This window comes from Capricornis sumatraensis, chromosome 16, assembly GCF_032405125.1.
Source record: "Capricornis sumatraensis isolate serow.1 chromosome 16, serow.2, whole genome shotgun sequence".
NCBI lineage: Eukaryota > Metazoa > Chordata > Mammalia > Artiodactyla > Bovidae > Capricornis > Capricornis sumatraensis.
In genome coordinates, this window is record NC_091084.1 from 79,006,074 (window position 1) to 79,032,840 (window position 26,767).

At 39.5% G+C, this 26,767-nt stretch overlaps 1 protein-coding gene and 2 pseudogenes across 1 annotated transcript; all 3 read right to left on the reverse strand.

Moving 5' to 3' along the window:
• Positions 1-689: 689 nt before the first annotated feature.
• LOC138092890 (olfactory receptor 5W2-like) lies at positions 690-1,622 on the reverse strand. The gene has a single exon (XM_068988948.1). The coding sequence runs from the start codon at positions 1,617-1,619 to the stop codon at positions 690-692; it is 930 nt and encodes a 309-aa protein (XP_068845049.1). The 5' UTR covers positions 1,620-1,622.
• Positions 1,623-7,195: 5,573 nt separating this feature from the next.
• On the reverse strand, positions 7,196-8,233 carry LOC138092258 (olfactory receptor 5W2-like; annotated as a pseudogene).
• A 15,530-nt stretch (positions 8,234-23,763) lies between these two features.
• LOC138092259 (olfactory receptor 10AG1-like) lies at positions 23,764-24,623 on the reverse strand (annotated as a pseudogene).
• Between the last annotated feature and the right edge of the window lie 2,144 nt (positions 24,624-26,767).

Consider the following 26,767-nt stretch of genomic DNA (forward strand, 5'->3'; position numbering starts at 1 on the left):
AGACCGTACAGTACTTGTCTTCCTCTGTATGAATTATTCCATTAGCATTTCCCCCTCACGGTTCTTCCCTGTTGTAGCCAACATGACTTCTTCTAACAGGCATGGACTCGTACACTTCAAGATCAGAGGAACTGTCAGATCCTCTGCCTGCTATTTTTTCATCTCCCAAATTGAATCCTTTTCTGATTTGACTGAATATCCAAAGATGCCTTTCCTTTAGATTGGTTTTAGATATTTTTACTTTTGAATAATAGACCACTATGTGTTATCACATGATGAATTTCAGGCTTATTATGAATTACTTGACTGTTCAGTTAATACATTATTAATGCTAACTTATATTTAGTAGTATTTAAACTACAAGATGTATCGTAGTACATAAAGAACTGAAAGGCCCAAAGATCAGTGAACAAAGTGCTCTGTATATCTTTAGTGTAACTTAAATCGTGCTTGACTAAAAACCGAACAAAATTAACATGTTGAAAAAGTCAAAAAAGTTTTTCCCAGAAACTAATACCATGTACAAATTCTGGAAATATAAAGAAGCATGACAGGTGGGGGGAATAGAAATATACTTCAAATAGAAATTATGTTTCTCGTGTAACCTACCATTTAATTTTAATAAATCAACAATCACCATATATGTATGTATGGATGTGTATGTGTGCACATACACAAAATATAAATTTTTAAAACCATTTGTCCTTCAATTTGTTCAGAGTCTGTTTCACATCTTTATTCCTTAGACTATAAATGAGAGGGTTCAACATGGGAATCACAAGGGTGTAAAACAAAGAGGTCATTTTGTCTTCATCTAGAGAGTAGGATGAACTCGGCCTGAAATACATGAAGAGCATCGTTCCCTGGAAAATTGCCACAGAAGTTAGGTGAGAGACGCAAGTAGAGAAAGCTTTGAACCCCCCTTTGGCAGAGTGGATCTTCAAGACTGATAGGATGATATAACAATAAGAGACAAGAACTCCTGAAACTGTACTCAGTTCAATGAAGCCAAAAGCAGTAAATATCAGTAACTCGTTGACCTGTGTGTCTGAGCAAGATAGCAATAGGAGAGGAGCAACATCACAGAAAAAGTGGTTAATCTCATTTGACCCACAGAAACATAAGCGGAATGCTAATGTCATGTGTATCAAAGTCTCTGCTATACTCACCAGGTAAACTCCTGCCATGAGCAGGGAGCACACCCTGCTGGACATGCTGACTGCATAGAGCAAGGGGCTGCTGATGGCCCTGTACCGGTCATAGGCCATCACTGCCAGCAGGAGACACTCACAATCTATAAAGGTATAGAGCACCAGTAATTGCAGGGCACAGCCATAGAAGGGAATTGGTTTGTTCTTAGCCAGTAGGTCCACCAGCATCTTGGGGCCAACTGCTGTGGAAATGCAGAGGTCACAGAAGGAGAGGTGGCTGAGGAAAAAGTACATGGGTGTGTGCAGCTGGGGATCCATCCTAATCAGGGTGATCATTCCCAGATTTGCCAGAAGAGTAACGAGATAAACAAGGAGAAACATGGTAAATAGGATCACTTTGGTCTTGGTGTTATCAGTAATTCCCAAGAAAATGAATTCAGTTAAGGAGGAGCAATTCCCTGTGTCCATTCTTCTTTGCTCTTGTGTAAACTTTCGGAGGAAATGATCAAGAAAATGATACTTGCAAGCGTAACACTTTTCGGCATCTACAAAATGAAACGACAGAATATTTTTTTCTGTAAGTGTCTTTTTATACTTAGAAAATTATTCAGTCATGCACCCACTCTTTAAAGAGGCATGGCTTTCTACTCTGCAATAATAAGAAAGTCTCTAAGAAAGACCTTTGAGAAAGTGGGTGTAAATCTAGATGTCATTCATGAGGTTTTGTTACTTTCTATAAGCTCTTCTCTGAGTGTTAGTTTCTTCATCCCAGGGAGCAGATTTAGAGAAATTTAACTCTTTACCTCTTGAGGAAAACCTAGAAGAGAGAGACACCAGTGTTAGAGAGACCAGACTGTAAGACATAGGACTGAGTATTTATGAGGGCTGACAATAGTCACTTAGATACAAAAAACGGTAATGATTTTAATGGTTCTCAAAAAAGCATGATTGGTTTCAGAGCATTTGATTTAGTTCCAGAAACAGCGAGCATATCAATGACTAGTATTAAAAAATAATTATAGTCCTGGCTTTAGTTTATGTTATGATCAGTATTTGCTTGGACGTGAATTAAGTGTTACTGATCTGATTTTCTAGAAATTTATTCCTGCTTCCCCACAATGCTCATTACCTCTTTGTGGAGTGGCAGTTGTCAAAAAGTGAATCTCTTTTAATGAGTGGGAAAAAAAGAGCTAAAAGGAAGTGAAAACAACAGAATTTATTGTCTGATTCACATCATTTTAGATATTAAATGGCCCATTAGTTACTGAACTGGAAATAAGATGAGGGATAATAATGTTTCTAAAATGCATAGACTTTCCTCTTTGTTATATGTGTGTGTGTGTGCATTTTAATGTTTATAAGAATAGAATGGAAGCAATGAACTTTTTCTCCCCTCAGACCTAAGTAAATATGGCATGTGGTTCACATGGGGATGAATTTGTACATGTTTTTATTTTTATTGCAGTACCTACTCTATTTTAATAAAGCAAAACATACTTTAAATTCATGTGTACACTTTTCCAATGATAAAAAGAGTAAATATTTCCTGTGAAGAAAAAGCAAAATAAAATAAATAAACAGTTGCATTGTAGATATTAACAAGTTCAGTTTCTTGTGATTCTGAGATAGAAATATTTCTAGCCATTGATTTCAGATTGTCAGGAGTAGGCAGGCACACAACAGTTCATTTACAATTTTTTTTTCCTCAAAATGTTATGTATTTTCTTCTATACTCTTTAAGTTAGGAACTGGAAACCTACCTGAGACGAGCAGGTCTTGACTAGCTGAATAATAAGGAGATGGCCTCTTATTTTACCAGGTACATTGGGACTTAAATCCCTGTGCTACTGCCCCTCTGCTTTGATCTTATGCAAACATTTCCTTAATTGTACTTCTGCTTCTGTATTTTCCCCTGAGAATTCAGAAGCCACCTAGCACAGGCTGAATTTTCATACTTCACTATTGTCATCAAATTGATCTGTGGCGAAAAGAAAACTGCAAATTTTTTTGCATGATATGCTTCACAGTCATCCTGAAATGGTTTCATCCTTCTTTAGTTAAAGAGTAAACCTACTGAAACTCAAAAGACCTCCCTTCATTATGTCCGTTTAGTTAGATTTGTTCATAGTGTTTAAGAGCCTCCTGCACATCTCATTTAAGGATATGACCACACTTGGTCCATGTTTTCTTTTTTTACTGAAATGTAATCTGTACATCCTAAAACTCACCCTTCTAATGTATACTGTTCTTTGTTTTTACTGTATTTTTAAGGTTCTTAGGTTATCGCCAGTATTTACTTCCACAACATTTTCATTATTACAATAAGATAGCCATATTTATTCGCTCTCACTTTCCCTTCCTTCCTTCCTGAGCCCTGGCCACTACTACTTTACTTTCTGATTCTTTGTGCTTTCCAAATCTCGGCCTCCTTTTAAACAGAAATATGCAACATGCTTTTATTTGTTTTTGTTGTTCTTATTCTTTTCATCAGCCTTCTTGTCGTCACTGAAATATATTCAAGGTTCATCTATATTGCATATTTATCCTTCTTTGAATTTTTGCCATACTTCATCTGTTTTGACAAAATTAGCAGAAATATTGTAAGTCACTTCTGGGTCTTGTCTTGAAGAAGACAGTATGTGAAAGCCATGAATTACTATTACCACTAGCCATCTGATTAAACAGTGTGGCACATTCTGAGGTTGCATGAACTAAAAGGGGAGAATTTGGGTTCCTCTTTCTAGATAGTCTCATCTAATGTCAATTATTAAAGTACTTGCAACCTAGCCAGTCTTTCCACTGAATATTCCATGCAACCTCAGTAAACACGAGAAAGAACAAAATAAGGAGCCAGTGGTCATTCTCTTAAGTTAGTTTTGAAATACAGTTTATGTAGGAAGAGATAACTAGAACAGTGTGCAAAAATAAATCAGAGGAACAAGCTTTTGAATATATATAAATGCATGTATATTCAAAGATTGAGGAAAAGTGTTTGAAAACTATCTATCTATCTATATGTGTGTGTATATATATATATATCTGACAAAGAACTTGTAGCTAAAGTTTATGAACAGACAGTAAGACAACAAACAATCTAATAAAAATTGAACAAAGAATTTGAACAAATTTGTTAGGGAATGTTTAGCAGGAGGATTCCTACTTGCTGTTTCTCATAAATTCTCTGTTCCTTAGTTTCTGTTGTCAGAAACCAGTGGAGCAGCAAGCTGCTCCCAGGACTGAGGTCATGATATGAGACAGGCTTGAATCTCTTTCAGTAAACATTCTCTTTATGACAAGACTGCTTCGTCTCGATCCTCTTTCTTGAGATGTGGATTGTCTCCTGACCTTGTGCCCATTACTAATCCCTTGTTCCCTTGGTAACGGTGGCTGTACATTAGTTTTTCTGCTCTTTATCATTGTCAAAAGACATTTCTTGTACAACAGCCTATATATCCTCACAGAAAGATCATTAAAGCACCTTGGCTCCATCAGAGCTTGGATCCCTGTGTCTTTCTTTCTTTCTCTCCCTCTCTGCCCCTCCCTTCAGCTCTCTCACTTTCTTATCGTTGACTCTGGACCACCAGGTTCCAGTCCATTAAAGGACCCCAACACTAATTAAGTCTCATCAAGAAGGTATACACAAAGAAACTCACTTCAGACCTAGAGACACATACAGACTGAAAATGAGGGGATATAAGAAGATATTCCACATGCAAATGAAAATCAAGGAAGGCTGGAAAAGCAATATTCATAGCAGACAAGGTAGACTTTAAAATACAGAATGTTAAAAGAGACAAGGAAGGACACTACACAATGGCCAAGGGATAAATCCATGAATAAGACACAACAATTGTAAATATATATGCACCCAACACAGGAACACTTCAATATATAAGGCAAATGCTAATATCTATAAAAGGGGAAATTAGCAGTAACACAACAATAGTGGGGAACTTTAACACTCAAATTACACCAATGGATGGATCACCCAGGCAGAAAATTAATAAGTAAACCAATTCTTAAATAACACAATAGACCAGATAGTTTTGATATTTGTAGGACATTCCATCTGAAAGAAGCAGAATACACATTCATCTCAAGTAAACATGGAACATTTTCCACAATAGATCATATCATGGATCACAAACCAAGACTTGGTAAACTTTTAAATTTTAAAATAATAACAAGCATCTGTTTCCAACGACAATATAAGAAATCCATTACAAGATAAAGCTGTAAAAAACACAAACATATGGAAGCTAAACTATATGTGACTAAATAGCCAATATCACTGAAGAAAACAAAGAGGAAATTAAAAAAAAAATACTTAGAGACAAATGACAAAAAAAAAAAAAAAAAAAGACAATCCCAAACCTAAGGTGCTCAGCTAAAACAGTTCTAAGAAGGCAGCCTATTGCAATACAATCTTACCTCAGGAAACAAGAAAAATCACAAATAAACAACCTTACATTACATCTAAAGCAACTAGAGAAAGAATAAACAAAGCCCGAAGTTAATAGAAGGAACCAAAACATAAGGACCAGAGCATAAATAAATGAAAAACATAAAATCATAACAAAGCTCAGTGAAACTAAAAGCTGGTTCTTTGAGAATATAAAGTTGATAAACCTTCGGTCAGACTTATCAAGAGAAGCAAAGAGAAGACTCAAGTCAATACAATTAGAAATGAAAGATGAGAAGTAACAACTGACATTACAGATATTTTCCATCAGTCATCAGTGATGTGTAAGAGGGATGTGCTATGGAAAGAAGAAGGAAAGTTAGTGATGAGGACTGAAGTAGACAGCCTAGAATACATCAGAGTCTTTTGACATGCTGTTCCCTATTTTTGTGGAATTTCAAGAATTTTCGTGGAATAGAAGAGTATCCCCGTGCCATTGCCACAACTTGGATTTGAATTGTGAATTTCCTAAAAAACACTCAGTTCTTCTTTAAGTTATCCAATTCCAGATGAGGAAGCCTATTTTAATCAAATATTGTCTGCTGCAATACTATTTTTGACTTCCATTTAATTGGCTTTTTTAATTTTTTTCATATTTATTAGATTCAATAAAATGGACTAATATGTAGGTCACATCAGTCTTTAGATGCTGTAATATACATCTGACATTTGAATGGAGACAAATGAACTAGATTACATGTTTATTTACTGCACAATACCTGCCAATCCACTGATGCCCTGTTTGCCTTAGATTTTAATTTTCAGACATATTTTCAGTTAGGCTGCCTTTTATGAGCAACACTTTCAAAAGAATTCAGTGAATTGATAAAATATGGTAGAAATAGAAACCTATACATCTTTTATATAAAATAAGACTTTCATAAGTTTGTAGCTTTTTTTCACAATGAAAAGTTTTCCTAACATGCCATAATGTTTCACAAATGCCCTTAAATCTTTTATCCCATGATGATTTTGTGGCTCATTTATTACAAAACTGCTTAGCTCATTAATGTTTACTACTAATATCAGCTTAAATTCATTAGTATAGACCCTATAAGATGTACCATAAAATATAAAAAACCTGAGTTCTGAAAGATCGCTCAGTAAATCTTTGATTTACTTTATGACAAAACCTTTAAGACATTGCATAATGTTTTAGTGAGACTGAAATAATGTTTGAATGACAAATGAACCAAAAATTAGCCTACGTAGAAAAGTCAAAAGGTTTTTCCAAAACAGTAAGTGCCATATATCAACCCTGCCCACATACTGAGCATGATATCTGATGAAATCTGCAATATTTCTTAATAGTGAAGCTGTGCTTAGTCACACAGTCATGTCTGACTCTTTGCGACCCCATGGATTGTAGCCCATCAGGCTGTTCTCTCTATAGAGATTCTCCAGGCAAGAATACTGGAATGGGTTGCCATTTCCTCTTCCAGTCTTAACAGTGGAGTTTAATACAAATAATTATTCACTTAGGAACTTGAGAAAATTGTTTCTCACGTGTCATGCCATAAAATTTTAATTCCAAAATTACTATATATGTGTGGTTGTGTCCACATATGGATAGTACAAATGTTTAAAAATATAGTTTAGCTTTCGATTTTACTAAGGCCTCTTTTACATCCTTGTTCCGTAGGCTAAATATCAGAGGGCTTAGCAGGGGAATCACACGAGTGTAAAACAAAGAGGTCATTTTGTCTTCATCTAGACAGTAGGATGAACTTGGCCTGAAATACATAAAGAGCAGAGTTCCCTGGAAAATCGACACTGCAGTTAAGTGGAAGGTGCAGGTGGTAAAAGCTTTGACTTTCCCCTCAGCAGAGTGGAACTTCAACACTGAAAGGATGATATAAAAATAAGATCAAGGACTCCTGAAATAGTACTCAGTTAAATAAAACCCAAAGCAGTGAATATCACTAACTCATTGACCTGTGTATCCGAGCAGGACAGGGGGAAAAAAAAAAATAGAGGTAAACCACAGAAAAAAATGGTTAATCAAATTTGACCCACAGAAACATAAATGGAATGGTAATGGTGTGTGTATCTGAGAAACTGTTATCCCCACCAGGAAAACCCCAGACATGAGGAGGGAGCAGACCCTGCTGGACATGCTCACTGAATAGAGCAAAGGATTGCTGATGGCCTTGTCCCAGTCACAGGCCATCATTGACAACAAGAAACACTCAGAATCGGCAAAGATACAGAAGACCAAGAATTGCAGAGTGCAGCCATAGAAAGAGATTGACTTGTTCTTGGCAAATAGGTCCACCATCATCTTGGGGCTGATAGCTGTGGAACAGCAGAGGTCACAGAAGGGGAGGTGGCTGAGGAAAAAGTACATGGGTGTGTGCAGCTGGGGATCCATCCTAATCAGGGTGATCATTCCCAGATTTGCCAGAAGATTGATGAGATAAAAAAGGAGAACCATGGTAAATAGGGTCAATTTGTTCACAGTGTTATCAGTAATTCCCAAGAAAATGAACTCAGTCACGGAGGAGCAATTGTCTGTCCATCCTTCTTTGTTCTTGTCTAAACTCTTAGAAAAATATTTAAAAAACCCAAATAACAAAGATACATGGATAGGTAACACTTCTGCACATCCACAAAATATCATAAGGCAGAACACGTTTCTTTCTATAATTGTGTTTTTGTATTCAGAAAATCATCCAGTCATCTGCTCACTCTTTAAAGAGGCAAACTATCTATCGGGGCTTCTCTTACTGGTTCAGACAATAAAGAATCTGCCTGCAACATGGGAGACCCAGGTTTGATCCCTAAGTCAGGAAGATCCCTTGGAGAAGGGAATGGCTACTCACTCCAGTATTCTTGCCTGAAGAATTCCATGGACAGAGGAGCCTGATGGGCTACAGTTCTTGGGGTCACAAAGAGTCCAACATGACTGAGTGACTAACACTTGTTCAGCTATCTATTACCCAACAACAAAAAAAATCACCTAGAATAGACTGTTGAGAAATTGAACCAAATCTATTATGTCATTTATGAGGCATGTTACTTCCTACAAGGTTATGTCAGAGTCTGACTTCTTTTTATCTCAATGGATACATTTGAATTAATTTACCTCTCTTTTCCTCTTCAAAATAATATGAACAAGACTCTAATGTATTAGAGATGTTGAGCTGTAAGACAGGGCTAAGGATTCTCTACACTTGAAAGTATTTACATGGAAACAAACTGGGATTACAGTTTTAATGTTTCTTACTACATGATTGGTTTAAGAATATTTGTACTAGTTCCTGAAATAATGACCATGTCACTGACTAATAACAATGATCACTATTTTGTTACTGGTTTTATGTTGTGTTTAATAGAGACATCTAAGTATTATCAACCTTTATTCTAGTAATTCATTATTGATTTGTCACAATATTCATTACACCTTTGCAGAGATAGTTGTCAAAAATCAAGTCACTTGCTGAGTGAAAGAAAAGATCTAAAAGGAACTGAAAAAAATAGAACACATTTGCATCTTTTTGGATTTTAAATGAGCTCTAATATTATAAAATGGAAACGAGATGAGAGAGAATAAATTCTTCTGAGATAGGCACATACCCTCTCTTATGTATGTGTCCTTGTGTGTGTGTCATGTTGATTTGCCTATTTTTTTTAAAATTGGAGTAAAATTACTTTACAGTGTTATGTTGGTTTCTGCCATACAGCAAAGCAACTCAGCCACAATTATAAATATATTACCTCCCTCTTGACTTGTATATGTGTTTGATGTATATGAGAATGAAGTGAGGGAGTGAGTGAAGTCGCTCAGTCGTGTCCGACTCTTTGCGACCCCATGGACTGTAGCCTACCAGGCTCCTCCCTCCATGGGAATCACCAGGCAAGAGTACTGGAGTGGGTTGCCATTTCCTTCTCCAGGGAATCTTCCTGACCCAGGGATCGAACCTGGGTCTCCATCATTCCAGGCAGATGCTTTAAACTCTGAGCCACCAGGGAAGCCCCATATATGAGAATAGAATGCATTTAATGAACTTCTCCTTTAAGCCTAAATAGACATGACATTTTTTCACATGATAATTAATTTGCAAGTTTTTATTTTTACTGTGATAGTTGTATTATTTTTTAAACAAAATGAAACAACCTTCAATTCACATATGCACTTATCCAATGATATAAGGAATAAAAGTTTTTTTCAGTGAGCCACCAAGAAAATAAAATCATTAAGAAATTATGCTGTGGTTATTAACAAGTTCAGGAAGATGGATCCCAATCAGAGAAATCAATGTCATTTCTGGCAAATAAAGGCAGAGTTAATTTAATTGAGTAAGTAGACATACAATTTCTGTCCTTTATCGAGCCCATCTTTGCATGAAATGTTCCCTTGGTATCTCTAATTTTCTTGAAGAGATCTCTAGTCTTTCCCATTCTGTTGTTTTCCTCTATTTCTTTGCATTGATTGCTGAAGAAGGCTTTCTTATCTCTTCTTGCTATTCTTTGGAACCCTGCATTCAGATGCTTATATCTTTCCTTTTCTCCTTTGCTTTTCGCCTCTCTTCTTTTCACAGCTATATGTAAGGCCTCCCCAGACAGCCATTTTGCTTCTTTGCATTTCTTTTTCTTGGGGATGATCTTCATCCTTGTCTCCTGCACAATGTCACGAACCTCATTCCATAGTTCATCAGGCACTCTATCTATCAGATCTAGGCCCTTAAATCTATTTCTCACTTCCACTGTATAATCATAAGGGGTTTGATTTAGGTCATACCTGAATGGTCTAGCGGTTTTCCCTACTTTCTTCAATTAAGTCTGAATTTGGCAATAAGGAGTTCATGATCTGAGCCACAGTCAGCTTCCAGTATTGTTTTTGTTGACTGTATAGAGCTTCTCCATCTTTGGCTGCAAAGAATATAATCAATCTGATTTTGGTGTTGACCATCTGGTGATGTCCATGTGTAGAGTCTTCTCTTGTGTTATTCAAAGAGGGTGTTTGCTATGACCAGTGCATTTTCTTGGCAAAACTCTGTTAGTCTTTGCCCTGATTCATTCCACATTCCAAGGCCAAATTTGCCTGTTAATCCAGGTGTTTCTTGACTTCTTACTTTTGCATTCCTGTCCCCTATAAGGAAAAGGACATCTTTTTTGGGTGTTAGTTCTAAAAGGTCTTGTAGGTCTTCATAAAACCATTCAACTTCAGCTTCTTCAGCATTACTGGTTGGAGCATAGACCTGGATAACTGTGATATTGAATGCTTTGCCTTGGAGATGAACAGAGATCATTCTGTCATTTTTGAGATTGCATCCAAGTACTGCATTTCGGACTCTTGTCGACCATGATGGCTACTCCATTTCTTCTGAGGGATTCCTACCCGTAGTAGTAGATATAATGGTCATCTGAGTTAAATTCACCCATTCCAGTCCATTTTAGTTCGCTGATTCCTAGAATGTTGATGTTCACCCTTGCCATCTCTTGTTTGACCACTTCCAATTTGCCTTGATTCATGGACCTGACATTCCAGGTTCCTATGCAATATTGCTCTTTACAGCATCGGATCTTGCTTCTATCACCAGTCACATCCACAACTGGGTATTGTTTTGCTTTGGCTCCATCCCTTCGTTCTTTCCGTAATTATTTCTCCACAGATCTCCAGTAGCGTATTGAGCACCTACTGACCTGGGGAGTTCCTCTTTTGGTATCCTATCATATTGCCTATTCCTACTGTTCATGGGGTTCTCAAGGCAAGAATACTGAAGTGGTTTGCTATTCCCTTCTCCAGTGGGCCACGTTCTGTCAGACCTCTGCACCATGACCCGCCCGTCTTGGGTTGCCCTGCAGGCATGGCTTGGTTTCATCAAGGCTGTGGTCCTAGTGTGATTAGATTGACTAGTTTTCTGTGAGTATGGTTTCAGTGTGTCTGCCTGCCGGGAGCCAGCGTGAGGAATCCCGCCCGTGACAAGGTCAAAGGAAGGAAGCCTGACAAAACGCAAGGACGTGATTAGGCTTCAGGAGTTCCCCCTGGAATTTCCTGAGCACATACCCCAAAAACCAAAAAACTTTTGCATTCTGCTCTTCTAATATTATCTGGAAAAAGTCAAATCAGAGCTTTAGTCTTCTACATTTGAAAGGGATGTTTCGGTTAACCCCCCTCTGATAGCTCTCTAGCTTGCCTAACAGGTCCCCCGGACCTCTTACAGCTTGTGAATTGCTTACAGCCCCCCAACAGCGAGAGGCACAAAGCTAAAAGCATCTTAAAGATACAGAGCCTTTTCTAAAGAGCTAAAAATCATATTGGTGATGGGTTTCCCGAAATCAGATTGATTATATTCTTTGCAGCCAAACATGGAGAAGCTCTATACAGTCAACAAAAACAAGACCAGGAGCTGACTGTGGCTCAGATCATGAACTCCTTAATGCCAAGTTCAGACTTAAATTGAAGAAAGTAGGGAAAACCACTAGACCATTCAGGTATGACCTAAATCAAATCCCTTATGATTATACAGTGGAAGTGAGAAATAGATTTAAGGGTCTAGATCTGATAGACAGAATGCCTGATGAACTATGGAATGAGGTTCATGACATTGTACAGGAGACAGGGCTCAAGACCATCCCCACAGAAAAGAAATGCAAAAAAGCAAAATGGCTGTCTGGGGAGGTCTTACAAATAGCTGTGAAAAGAAGGGAAGTAAAAAAGCAAAGCAGAAAAGGAAAGATAGTCCCATTTGAATGCAAAGGAGAAAAGGAAAGATATAAGCATCTGAATGCAGGGTTCCAAAGAATAGCAAGAAGAGATAAGAAAGCCTTCTTCAGCAATCAATGCAAAGAAATAGAGGAAAACAACAGAATGGGAAAGACTAGAGATCTCTTCAAGAAAATTGGAGACTCCAAGGGAACATTCCATACAAAGATGGGCTCGATAAAGGACAGAAATTGTATGGACCTAACAGAAGCAGACGATATTAAGAAGAGGTGGCAAGAATCAACAGAAGAACTGTACAAAAAAGATCTTCACGACCCAGATAATCACGATGGTGTGATCACACAACTAGAGCATGACATCCTGGAATGTGAAGTCAAGTGGGCCTTAGAAAGCATCGCTACGAACAAAGCTAGTGGAGGTGATGGCATTCCAGTTGAGCTATTTCAAATCCTGAAAGATGATGCTGTGAAAGTGCTGCACTCAATATACCAGCAAATTTGGAAAACTCAGCAGTAGCCGCAGGACTAGAAAAGGTCAGTTTTCATTCCATTTCCAAAGAAAGGCAATGCCAAAGAATGCTCAAACTACCACACAATTGCACTCATCTCACATGCTAGTAAAGTAATGCTCAAAAGTCTCCAAGCCAGGCTTCAGCAATACGTGAACTGTGAACTCCCTGATGTTTAAGCTGGTTTTAGAAAAGGCAGAGGAACCAGAGGTCAAATTGCCAACATCCGCTGGATCATGGAAAAAGCAAGAGAGTTCCAGATAAACATCTATTTCGGCTTTATTGACTATGCGAAAGGCTTTGACTGTGTGGATCACAATAAACTGTGGAAAATTCTGAAAGAGATGGGAATACCAGACCACCCCACCTGCCTCTTGAGAAATCTGTATGCAGGTCAGGAAGCAACAGTTAGAACTGGACATGGAACAATAGACTGGTTCCAAATAGGAAAAGGAGTACGTCAAGGCTGTATATTGTCACCCTGATTATTTAACTTATATGCAGAGTACATTGTGAGAAACGCTGGACTGGAAGAAACACAAGCTGTAATCAAGACTGCCGGGAGAAATATCGATAACATCAGATATGCAGATGACACCACCCTTATGGCAGAAAGTGAAGAGGAGCTAAAAAGCCTCCTTGTGAAAGTGAAAGTGGAGAGTGAAAAAGTTGGCTTATGGCTCAACATTCAGAAAACAAAGATCATGGCATCCAGTCCCATCAGTTCATGGGAAATAGATGGGGAAACAGTAGAAACAGTGTCAGACTTTATTTTGGGGGGGGCTCCAAAATCACTGCAGATGGTGACTGCAGCCGAGAAATTAAAGGACACTTACTCCTTGGAAGGAAAGTTATGACCAACCTAGATAGTACATTCAAAAGCAGGAACATTACTTTGTCGACTAAGGTCCGTCTAGTCAAGGCTATGGTTTTTCCTGTGGTCATGTATGCATGTGAGAGTTGGACCGAGAAGAAGGCTGAGTGCTGAAGAATTGATGCTTTTGAACTGTGGTGTTGTAGAAGACTCTTGACAGTCCCTTGGACTGCAAGGAGATCCAACTAGTCCATTCTGAAGATCTGCCCTGGGATTTCTTTGGAAGGAATGATGCTAAAGCTGAAGCTCCAGTATTTTGGCCACCTCATGCGAAGAGTTGACTCATTGGAGAAGACTCTGATGCTGGGAGGGATTGGGGGCAGGAGAAGAAGGGGACGACCCGGTATGAGATGTCTGGATGGCATCACAAACTCAATGGATGTGAGTCTGGGTGAACTCCAGGAGTTGGTGATGGACAGGGAGGCCTGGCGTACTGCGATCGTGGGATCGCAAAGAATCCGACACGACTGAGCGACTGAAATGAACTGAACTGATGAGTTTTCCCTGTTGACTCAATGATTGCTGCCAGGCCTACATATTCTTTATCTTTTAGGCACCTGGGAGGATGTTAATCAATGTAAACAGGATATGGAAAAAGATATATAATAGTTTTGATGTTAGCAATACTAGACTTTTGAGTTAATTACTTTTCTCTTTGTTATATATCACTGCACTCCTCTTGTGTCCTTGCTATGTAAGAATGTAACTTTATTCAGTGCTTTCTGAGAGTGGCACCAGCCTTTAGGAAGATCAACACAAATAAGTCTTCTGGTTGACAAACCCTTATCAGAAAAAAGGCTGTAAAATGTTAATTAGCCCTTTTGGCCCAAAGATGGTGTAAATTACCTAAGACTTGTGTATACAACTAGGTATGCAGAGAGAAAAGCCTGGTTTTGATAAGAGTCTGGGCTGCTAACGCTGCATAACTTTGTGTTACCCATTGATCTCTATGTATAATCAAAAAGTATAAAAGGCCCTCTGAACAACAGAGGATGGGCCATTCGCTGGACTGGTTTCCCCCGTATCTCCTCTCTAAATTCTGGCTGAATTCCCATCTGGGGCATGGAGGCTCACCATGTCTACTTACTTGTCCCAGCTTTTAAGATCCATGCGAGGGGGAGCCCAAGGTAGGGCACCCCCCGATATTCAAGAGGACGCCGGTGACCTGACGTAGATGGTTCAAGCTCCTTGTCTGGAACTTTATTGGCTTCCCTCGTAAACCAAGTTATTCAGCCTTCTTTCTCCACTTAATTTTCCTACTGCATTATTTCTACCTAATCTAATCTTATATTTTTTTCTATATTAATAAATAAATAAGTTCTCCTCGCCAATGCCATCCCTGCTTCCAATTCCCTGGACCCCGGCATCTGCCCTCTGATGCCCTCTTGCAACACCTACCATCTTACTTGGGTTTCTCTTACCTTGGACATGGGGGTATGTCTTCATGGCTGCTCCAGCAAAGCACAGCTGCTTCTCCTTACTTTGGATGAGGGGTATCTCCTTACCGCCACTGTTCCTGACCTTTAACGTGGGATAGCTTCTCTAGGCCCTCCTGTGCCTGCGCAGCCACCGCTCCTCGGGTTGCTCCTCCTGGCTGTGGCCCCTGGCCTCCAGCGTGGGTGGCTCCTTCCAGCTGCTGTCCCTAGCCTCGGGCTCGGGGTGGCTCCTCAGGGTCACCGCCCCTGGCCTTGGGCACGAGGTGGCTTCTCCTGGCCAACCCTGACCTCAGACGAGGGGTGTCTCCTCCCTGCTGCCACTGACCTCGGATGTGGATTAGCTCCTCCCGGCCACCGCCCTGACCTCGGACACGGGGTGTCTCCTCTCGGCCGCCCCTGACCTCGGACACAGGGTAGCTCCTCTCGCCCGCGCTTAGTGCCCCGGCTCTCGCAGCCGCCCGTGCTTAGTGCCAACCTAGATAGCATATTCAAAAGCAGAGACATTACTTTGCTGACTAAGATCCATCTAGTCAAGGCTATGGTTTTTCCTGTGGTCATGTATGGATGTGGGAGTTGGACTATGAAGGCTGAGGACTGAAGAATTGATGCGTTTGAACTGTGGTGTTGGAGAAGACTCTTGAGAGTTCCTTGGACTGCAAGGAGATCCAACCAGTCCATTCTGAAGGAGATCAACCCTGGGATTTCTTTGGAAGGAATGATGCTAAAGCTGAAGCTCCAGTACTTTGGACATCTCATGAGAAGAGTTGACTCATTGGGAAAAACTCCGATGCTGAGGGGGATTGGGGGCAGGAGGAGAAGGGGACGACCCAGGATGAGATGGCTGGATGGCATCACGGACTCGATGGAAGTGAGTCTGGGTGAACTCCAGGAGATGGTGATGGACAGGGAGGTCTGGCGTGCTGTGATTCATGGGGTCGCAAAGAGTCGGACACGACTGAGTGACTGAACTGAACTGAACTGAAGTAGACATAAATGTTTCACCTACAAATATACTTTTTCTTTCTCAAAAAGTTATTTCCGCTTATATTCTTTAAGAGAGGACCTGGAAACCTACGTGAAATGAGCAGGTCTTGGGTAGCTAAATGATAATAAGCAGATGGTCTTTTATTTTGCCAGGTATATGGGGACTTAATGGAGAAGGAAATGGCAACTCACTCCAGTATTCTTGCCTGGAGAATCCCAGAGTCAGAGGAGCCTGGTGGGCTGCCGTCTATGGGGTCACGCAGAGTCGGACATGACTGAAGCGACTTAGCAGTAGCATGGGGACTTAAATCCCTGAGTTACTGCTCCTAGGTTTTTTTATTTTTTATTTTTTTATTTTTAAATATTAATTTATTTAATTGGAGGTTTTGATGTTAGCAAATATTTCATTAATCATGTTTCTGCTTCTGTGTATATCCCTGTGAATTCAGAAACAACTTTGCAAAGGCTGAGTTTTGAAGCCTCACTGTTGCTGCCAGACTGACCTATGGTGGAAGAGAAGAGCAATTAGTTTGTATGGTTTGCTGCACAGTTACCCTGAAACCATCTGCTCTTTGTCCAGTCAAAGAGGAAACCTAAAGAAACTCAAAAAGGTCCTCCCTCCATCATCCTCAGCTCCTTTGGATTGACCATGGTGTCCTTGAAACAGTCTCCTTCAATACTTTATTTAGAAATATTGCTACACTTTGACCATATTTTCTTTTTTAATGAAGTATGAAGCATGTACCATAAAATTGATCTTTCCTATGTAAGTAGGCAGTTGTTTTTCTTTTTTTATTATATTTTCAATATTGTTCAATTATCTCCAGTATCTAAATCCAGAATATTTTCATCACTTCAATAAGAAACCCTCACCTGCTACCCGTCAGTTCTCCTTCCTTAGCCCATAGCAACCACTAGTTCTATGTGGTTTCCTATTATGGATGTCTCATACAAACAGAATCATGTGATACCTTTTTTTTTTCTTTTCTAATATGCTTTGTTCATTGGTTTATTTTATTTTCCTATCAGGCTTCTTTCCTTGAAGATAATGTTTTCAAGTTGCATCCATGTTGCTCTGCTTATCAGTATTTTGCTTCATCATTTTGGGACAATAATATTTCGTTTTAAATATACAGTACACTTTGTAGATCCACTCTTCAGTTAAGTGACTATCAGGTTTTTTCTACTTTTTATCTATTATGAATAATGATGAACATTAGTAACAATGCTGCCTTTCAAGGTAGCTTTCATCACCACACATTGTCTTATTCTCATTCTACCACATTTCTTATAGGCATTTCATTGACTTTATGACTCCCTCACATTTCCTAAATAATGTACTTTTTTCTTTCTTCAGTTCAGTTCAGTTCAGTTCAGTTGCTCAGTCGTGTCCGACTCTTTGCGACCCCATGAATCACAGCACGCCAGGCTTCCCTGTCCATCACCAACTCCCAGAGTTCACTCAGACTCACGTCCATCAAGTCCGTGATGCCATCCAGCCATCTCATCCTGTGTCGTCCCCTTCTCCTCCTGCCCCCAATCCCTCCCAGCATCAGAGTCTTTTCCAATGAGTCAACTCTTCGCATGAGGTGGCCAAAGTACTGGAGTTTCAGCTTTAGCATCATTTCTTCCAAAGAAATCCCAGGGTTGATCTCCTTCAGAATGGACTATTTGGATCTCCTTGCAGTCCAAGGGACCCTCAAGAGTCTTCTCCAACATCACAGTTCAAAAGCATCAATTCTTCGGTGCTCAGCCTTCTTTTCTTTCTTAATTACATTTTATATATATATAAGAATATTTATATTACATTTAAGACTTCAGGAATAAAATAAATAATTCTTTTTTTTCATTTCTTAAAATTTTTAATGCAAGAATTTGAAAAGTAATACTATCTAAATATTTGTTTACTACTAACTATAGTACTAATATTTCTATTAAAGTGGAGGCTGAGGAACAAAAAATAAGAATGTAACTGTGTTGAGAATTTTCTGCTGATAAAGTTCATATATGCAAAGATGACTCATTTAAAAATTTTACAGAAATGATTTTTCTGAATAAACAGAGTTCATTTTTTTTTTCATGGATATCACATTTATTGTGTGGAAGACATTGTGTTAACATATTGGTACATTACTTTTGACCACTAAATAAAACATCAATTTCAAAACAAGCACTGTCATATTTTACAAAAGGAAATGGAAGCATATATGAGTTAAGAAAAAAGTTATTTATTTGCTACTATTCACATTCATTATATGAGACAGAAGTCTCAATATTCAGTTCAGTTCAGTCGCTCAGTCATGTCCGGCTCTTTGGGACCTCATAACTTGCAGCACGCCAGGCCTCCCTGCATCACCAACTCCTGGAGTTCACTCAGACTCATGTCCATTGAATCTCAATATTACATCCTCCCAAATTCTCCCTTCTAGACAGTAATGAAACTCTTTCAGTCAGTCAGTTCAGTGGCTCAATCATGTCTGACTCTATGCTACCCCATGGACTGCAGCATGCCATTCTTCCCTGTCCATCACCAACTCTGGGAGTTGAGTCAGTGACTTTGGTGCCCAAGAAAATAAAGTCTGTCACTGTTTCCATTGATTCTCCATCTATTTGCCATGAAGTGATGGGACCAGATGACATCATCTACTCAATGGACATGAGTTTGAGTAAGCTCTGGGAGTTTGTGATGGGCGGGGAAGCCTGCCATCCTACCGTCCATGAGTTTGCAAAGAGTTGGACATGACTGAGCATCTGAACTGAATTGAACTGACTTGGTGATGCCATCCAACCATCTCATTCTCTGTCATCCCCTTCTCCTCCAGCTTTCAGTCATTCCCAGCATCAGCATCTTTTCCAATGACAATCGTAGTAATTGGACACTCATTTTCCAATGAGTCATAGTCCTGGTATCTTTGGGAGTAGCCCAATTATACCAAATATGAAGATGTTAGAGCAAACTTTGAGTATGAAGTTTCTTGGACTGCAATGAGAGCAAAGCAGTCAATCCTAAAGGAAATCAGTCCTGAATATTCATTGAAAGGATTGATGCTGAAGCTGAAACTCCAATACTTTGGTCACCTGATGCAAAGAACTGACTTTTTAGAAAAGACCCTGATGCCAGGAAAGGTTGAATGCAGGATGAGAAGGGGATGACAGGATGAGATGGTTGGACGGCGACCCACTGGACATGAGTTTGAGCGAGCTCTGGGAGATGATGAAGGACAGGGAGGCCAGTCCATGGGGTCACAAAGGGTTGGGCACGACTAAGTGACTTAACAATAACAAATCCTTCATTATAAATATGTACTGCATCTTCTTTATCCATTCATCTGTTAACAGACATTTAAGTTACTTCTATCTCTTGGCTATTGTAAACAGCCCTGGAGTGAACATTGGGGTACACATATCTTTTCAAATTACTGTTTTCTCAGAATATATGCCCTGGCTTGGGATGGTTGGGTCATGTGCTGGCTCCATTTTTAAGTTTTTAAAGGGCCTTCATATTGTTCCCCATAGTGGCTTACCAATTTACATTCGCCCCAACAGTGTAGGAGGTTTTTCTATTCTCCACACCCGCTCCTAACCTGCCTCTTGAGAGATCTGTATGTGGGTCAGGAAGCAACAGTTAGAAATGGACATGGAACAACAGACGGGTTACAAATAGGAAAAGAGTACGTCAAGGCTGTATATTGTCACGCTGCTTAATTAACTTAAATGCAGAATACATCATGCAAAATGCTAGGCTGGATGAAGCATAAGTTGGAATCAAGATTGACGGGAAAAATAACAATAACCTCAGATATGTAGATGACACAGCACTTATGGCAGAAAGGGAAGAAGAACTAAAAAGCTTGTTGATGAAAGTGAAAGAGGAGAGGGAAAAAGTTGGCTTAAAGCTCAACATTCAGGAAACAAAGATCATGGTATCCGGTCCCATCACTTCACGGCAAATAGATGGGGATACAGTGGAAACAGTGGCAGACTTTATTTTTCTTGGCTCCAAAATCACTGCAGATGGTGACTGCAGCCGTGAAATTAAAAGACGCTTACTCCTTGGAAGAAAAGTTATGACCAACCTTGATAGCATATTGAAAAGCAGAGACATTACTTATCCAACAAAGGTCCATCTAGGCAAGGCTATGGTTTCTCCAGTAGTCATGTATGGATTTAGAGTTGGACTAGAAAGAAAGCTGAGCACCGAAGAATTTATGCTTTTGAACTATGGTATTAGAGAACAATCTTGAGAGTCCCTTAGACTGCAAGGAGATCCAACCAGTCCATCCTAAAGGAAATGAGTCCTGAATATTCATTGGAAGGACGATGTTGAAGCTGAAACTCCAATACTTTGGCCACCTGATGCGAAGGGCTGACTCATTTGAAAAGACCCTGATGCTGGGAGGGATTGCAGGCAGGAGGAGAAGGGGACAACAGAGGATAAGATGGTTGGATGGCATCACCGACTCAATGGACATGAGTTTGAGAAAGCTCCGGGAATTGGGGATAGACAGGGAGGCCTGGCGTGCTGTAGTCCATGGGGTCACAAAGAGTCGGACATGACTGACCGAATGAACTGAACTGAACTGACACCCTCTCCAGCATTTATTGTTTGTAGGCTCTTTGATGATGGCCATTTTAACCAGTGTGAGATAGTATCCTTTTGTGGTTTTAGTTTGATTTTCTTTAATGATTCATGTGTTGAGAATCTTTTCTTGTGCCTCTTGGCTACCTATATGTTTTGTTTGGAGAAATGCCTATTCAGATCTTCTGTGGATGTTTTTGTTTGGGTTGTTTGTTTTGTATACTGAACTACATGAGCTGTTTATACATTTTAGAATTAATGCCTAGTTGCTCACATCGTTTACAAATATTGTCTCCCATTCTATGGGTTGTCCTTTCATTGTGTTTATGGTATCCTTTGTTGTACAGAAGTTTTTGCTGTTTTTTTAGTTTAATTAGGTCCATTGGTTTATTTTTGTTTTTATTTCTGTTGCCTTAGAACGTGGATACAAATAAAAAATATTGCTGCAATGAATGTCAAAGACTGTTATGCCTATGTTTTCCTCTAAGAGTTTGGTAATACCTCACCTTATATTTATGTCTTTAATACACTTTGCATTTATTTTTGTGTACAGTGTTAGAGAATATTCTAATTTTGTTCATTTACATGGGCTGTACACTTTTCCCAGCACCACTTATTGAGGAGACTGCCTTTTCTCTTTTGATAGTCTTGCCTCCGCTGGATTTATAGTCCTAAATTTTTATTTCAAAGTCATTTTGAGGCTTCTTATGAATTACTTGACTGTGCAGTTAATTAATGCTTGCTATTAGCTCTAGCTTATACTCATTAATATAGAAAATGCAGTGTGTCTCATAGAATATAAGGGATCTAAATAGTCAAAGGTCTCTCAGTAAATATACAATAAATCTTAATGCAATTGAAATAATATTTGAATGAAAGAATTAACCATCAGTTCAGTTCAGTGGCTCAGTCATGTCCTACTCTTTGCGACTCCATGAATTGCAGCACGCCAGGCCTCCCTGTCCATCATCAACTCCCGGAGTTCACTCAAACTCACGTCCATCGAGTCAGTGATGCCATCCAGCCATCTCATCCTCTGTTATCCCCTTCTCTTCCTGCCCCTCATTCCTCCCAGCATCAGAGTCTTTTCCAATGAGTCAACTCTTCGCATGAGGTGGCCAAAGTACTGGAGTTTCAGCTTTAGCATCATTCCTTCCAAACAAATCCCAGGACTGATCTCCTTCAGAATGGACTGGTTGGATCTCCTTGCAGTCCAAGGGACTCTCAAGAGTCTTCTCCAACACCACAGTTCAAAAGCATCAATTCTTCGGCGCTCAGCTTTCTTCACAGTCCAACTCTCACATCCATACGTGACCACAGAAACAACCATAGCTTTGACTAGATGGACCTTTGTTGGCAAAGTAATGTCTCTGCTTTTGAATATGCTATCTAGGTTGCTCATAACTTTTCTTACAAGGAGTAAGCGCCTTTTAATTTCACAGCTGCAATCACCATCTGCAGTGATTTTAGAGCCCAGAAAAATAAAGTCTGACACTGTTTCTACTGTTTCCCCATCTATTTCCCATGAAGTGATGGGACCAGATGCCATGATCTTCATTTCTTCTGAGTGCTGAGCTTTAAGCCAACTTTTTCCCTCTCCTCTTTCACTTTCATCAAGAGGCTTTTTAGTTCCTCTTCACTTTCTGCCATAAGGGTGGTGTCATCTGCATATCTGAGGTTATTGATATTTCTCCTGGCAATCTTGATTCCAGCTTGTGTTTCTTCCAGCCCAGCGTTTCTCATGATGAACTCTAAATATAAGTTAAATAAGCAGGGTGACAATATACAGCCTTGACATACTCCTTTTCCTATTTGGAACCAGTCTGTTGTTCCATGTTCAGTCCTAACTGTTGCTTCCTGACCTGCATACAGATTTCTCAAGAGGCAGGTCAGGTGGTCTGGTATTCCCATCTCTTTCAGAATTTTCCCCAGTTTATTATTCAGCTGTTAGAAAGAGTGAAATGATTCCATTAGCAAGAACATGGATGGACCTAGATATTGTCATACTGAGTGTGGTCAGACATAGAAAGAGAAATATCATATTATATCATTTACTTGCAGAATCTGAAAAAAAAAAAAAAGTGAGATGTGCACACTGCTGTATTTCAAATGGATGTCCAAGAAGAACCTGCCTGTTGCAGAGGGAGTGCTGCTCAATGTTATGTAACAATGTAGATGGGGACTTGTCTGAAACAGAAAAGGGACATGTATATGTATAATTGAATCACTTATTTTACACATGAAATGTGAACTTAGACAGCACTATTTCCATGGTGCTGTGATTCCTGCTTTCCTAAATTTCAAAAACAAAACTACTATTTTCTCCATCTAGATTGTCATCTTTGTCATCTCTATTATAATCATCATCTTAGATTACATTACAGACTATACATAAAAGTTTATAAACATACTAAACATTTAATTAGAAGGAATATATACATATAGACACTATGATAAAATGCATAAGTAACTAAACCTAGTAGATCATATTTACTACCTAGATGGTAAAGGAAGCAAATGGACTGAGAAGTGAAGCATAACTAGCTTCACAAAAGGAGCTAGCATCGCCTTATACACATGCGTACAATTATAACTAAAACAACAAAAGCGCATAATTGTCAAAAGAATTGCCAGCGGACATATCCTCTAAATGAGTTGCTGATTGTGCTCATGTGCGTGTGTGTGCTCAGCTGTATCTGACTCTTTGTGACTGCCTAGACTGTAGCCCACCAAGCTCCTCTGTTCATGGAATTTTATAAGCGAGAAGACTGGAGTGAGTTGCTCTTTCCTATTCTAGGGGAACTTCCTAACCCAGGGATCGATCTCGTGTCTCTTGCATCTCCTGCTTTGGCAGGCAGATTCTTTACTACTGCAACATCTGAATGGAATTGGGAAGATACCTGTTAATGATTTTATTGACAGATGCTCATTTTCCTGATGAATATCAGTTCAAGGGTTTAAAAATTATACCACTTAGAGAAGGTTAAAAATATAGAGGATGAGGCAAGGCACACTAATGTAAAGGCAATTGTGAAAGCTTTGTGTAATTCTGAAAATAACTTCTAACATTTTCTTCACATTAAAATCACATATATTTATTTATAACACCAGAGTCACTATGGTGTAGAACAAGGAGAGAGTCGGTCAGTTCCTGCAGAGTGACTGGATTTGGGCCTTAAGTAGATAATGGCACAGATAGAAAAAAGCACAACAAACAAGTGAGAAGAACGTGTGGAGAAGGCTTTTGCTCTTCTGGCTGTTGGCAGCCTCAGAATAGTGCAGATGATTCTACTGTAAGAGGCAAGTATTAACATAAAAGGCACCGCAGCAACCAGCAGAACTACTGCCTAGACTGACAGCTCATGTGCAAAAGTGTCTCCACAGGCCAGCTTCACAATGCGGGGTGCGTCACAGAAGTGGTTAATCTGGCTCGAATGACAGAAATGCAGAGTGAAGATCCAGCACGTTTGCCCTATCTGCACTGGGATTCCACTGACCCAGGAGCCCACAGCCAGCTGGAGGCACGTCTTTGGGGTCATGATCAGGGGATAGTGCAGAGGGTCACAGATGGCCACACAGCGGTCATAGGCCATCACCGCCAGGAGGAAGCACTCAGTGATTCTGAGGCTAAGGAAGAAGCACATTTGGGCAGACAGGCCAGCATAGAAATGCTTCTGTCCTGAGTCCAAAGGTTCACCAGAATCCTAGGAAGCGGGACAGACATGTAACAGATTTCCAGGGAGGAAAAATTCGCCAAGAAAAAAATACATGAGTTTCTGCAGAACTGGGTCAAACCAAGTTATTATTAAGAGACTATTTTCAGCTAAAATAGGGATGTAAATTATGGAGAACACTCCAAAGGGTAACCCTTGGAGGTTTGGAAGGTCAGAAGACCCCAGGAGAACAAATTGTATGACTGTGCATGTGCTGTCTTCTGCTTCCATCTATTCATATCTCATTTGTGGGAATGATTCAATCTGAAGTACCATTATTTCACTTTTTGACTTTTGTTTCCTTATGTATAAATAGGATTTCATGTCCTCTTATTTTTCCAGTTCCCTAAAGAAACAAAACCTATTACTAATAAGACCTGTGAAAGTGTAGTGAAGTATATTCTTCATTAATATTAAATATATTTTTAAGAAAATATATCTCTAATTTTCTTGAAGAGATCTCTAGTCTTTCCCATTCTATTGTTTTCCTCTATTTCTTTGCATTGATCACTGAGGAAGGCTTCCTTTTGTTTTAATTTAAATTTATTTTAATTGGAGGCTAATTACTTTACAATATTGTGTTGGTTTTGCCATACATCAACATGAATCTGCTATGGGTGTACACGTGTTCCCCATTCTTATCTCTCCTTGCTATTCTTTGGAATTCTGCATTCAAATGGGTATATCTTTCCATTTCTCCTTTGCTTTTCACTTCTCTTCTTTTCACAGCTATTTGTAAGGTCTCCCCATACAGCCATTTCACTTTTTTGCATTTCTTTTTCTTGGGGATGGTCTTGATTCATGTCTTCTGTAAAATGTCACAAACTTCCGTCCATAGTTCATCAGGCACTCTATCAGATCTAGTCCCTTAAATCTATTTCTCACTTCCACTGTATAGTCATAAGGGATTTGATTTAGGTCATACCTGAATGGTCTAGCGGTTTTCCCTACTTTCTTCAATTTAAGTCTGAATTTGGCAATAAGGAGCTCATGATCTGAGCCACGTATAGAGCTTCTCCATCTTTGGCTGCAAAGAATATAATCAATCTGATTTTAGTGTTGACCATCTGGTGATGTCCATATGTAGAGTTTTCTCTTGTGTTGTTGGAAGAGGGTGTTTGCTATGACCAGTGCATTCTCTTGGCAAAACTCTATTAGCCTTTGCCCTGCTTCATTCTGTACTCCAAGGCCAAATTTGCCTGTTACTCCAGGTGTTTCTTGACTTCCTACTTTTGCATTCCAGTCCTGCATAATGAAAAGGACATCTTTTTTGGGTGTTAGTTCTAGAAGGTCTTGTAGTTCTTCATAGAACCATTCAAGTTCAGCTTCTTCAGCATTATTGTTCGGGGCATAGACTTGGATTACCATGATATTGAATGGTTTGCCTTGGAAATGAACTGAGATCATTCTGTCATTTTTGAGATTGCATCCAAGTACTGGATTTTGAACTCTTGTTGACTATGATGGCTATTCCATTTCTTCTAGATATTCAATGGTTTGCTAATGTTTACATATACTTTCAGTATGGAAATCCAATATATGAGGCAGTTATTAATTGATTCCCTGTTTTGTCAAGTATGTTGGCTGTCACAGAATAATGACACATTTTATAAGGAAGGCTGAGTGCCAAAGAATTGATGCTTTTATACTGAGGTGTTGGAGAAGACTCTTGAGAGTCCCTTGGACTGCAAGAAGATCAAACCAGTCAATTCTAAAGGAAACCAATCCTGAATATTCATTGGAGGGACTGATGCTGAAGCTAAAGCTCCAATACTTTGGCCACCTGATGCGAAGAGCCGACTCTTTAGAAAAGACCCTGATGCTGGGAAAGATTGAAGGCAGGAGGACAAGGGTACGACAGAGGATGAGATGGTTGGATGGCATCACCAATTCTATGGACATGAGTTTGAACAAGCTCCAGGAGATGGTGAAGGACAGGGGAGCCTGGCGTGCTGCAGTCTGTAGACTCACAAAAAGTTGGACACAACTGAATAGCAAGAAGAACAACAACAACAGAAATATATAAATAAATAACAACCTTGTGTGTGCATGCTAAGTCACTTCAGTTGTGTCTGGCTGTGCCACCCTATGGACTGTAGATAGTCAGGCCCCTCTATCCGTGGGATTTTCCTGGCAAGAATACCGGAATGGGTTGCCATGCTCTTCTCCAAGATATCTTCCCAATCCAGGGATCAACCCACATCTCCTGCAGCTCTTGCAGTTCAGTCAGATTCTTCAGTCAGCCACTGGGGAAGGCCGTATATGACAAACTTAATCATGATGAATATAATTAGTTCAATGAACCCACCTAGAAACCTTTGCATCTGTGTTATTGCATGCACATACACAGGCTCTTTTTATCTGTGTATCTATCATCTATCTAAATGCTT

Coding starts and splice junctions, on each gene's coding strand:
- LOC138092890 (XM_068988948.1), bottom strand. CDS start 1,619: ATGGACACAGGGAATTGCTCCTCCTTAACTGAATTCATTTTCTTGGGA.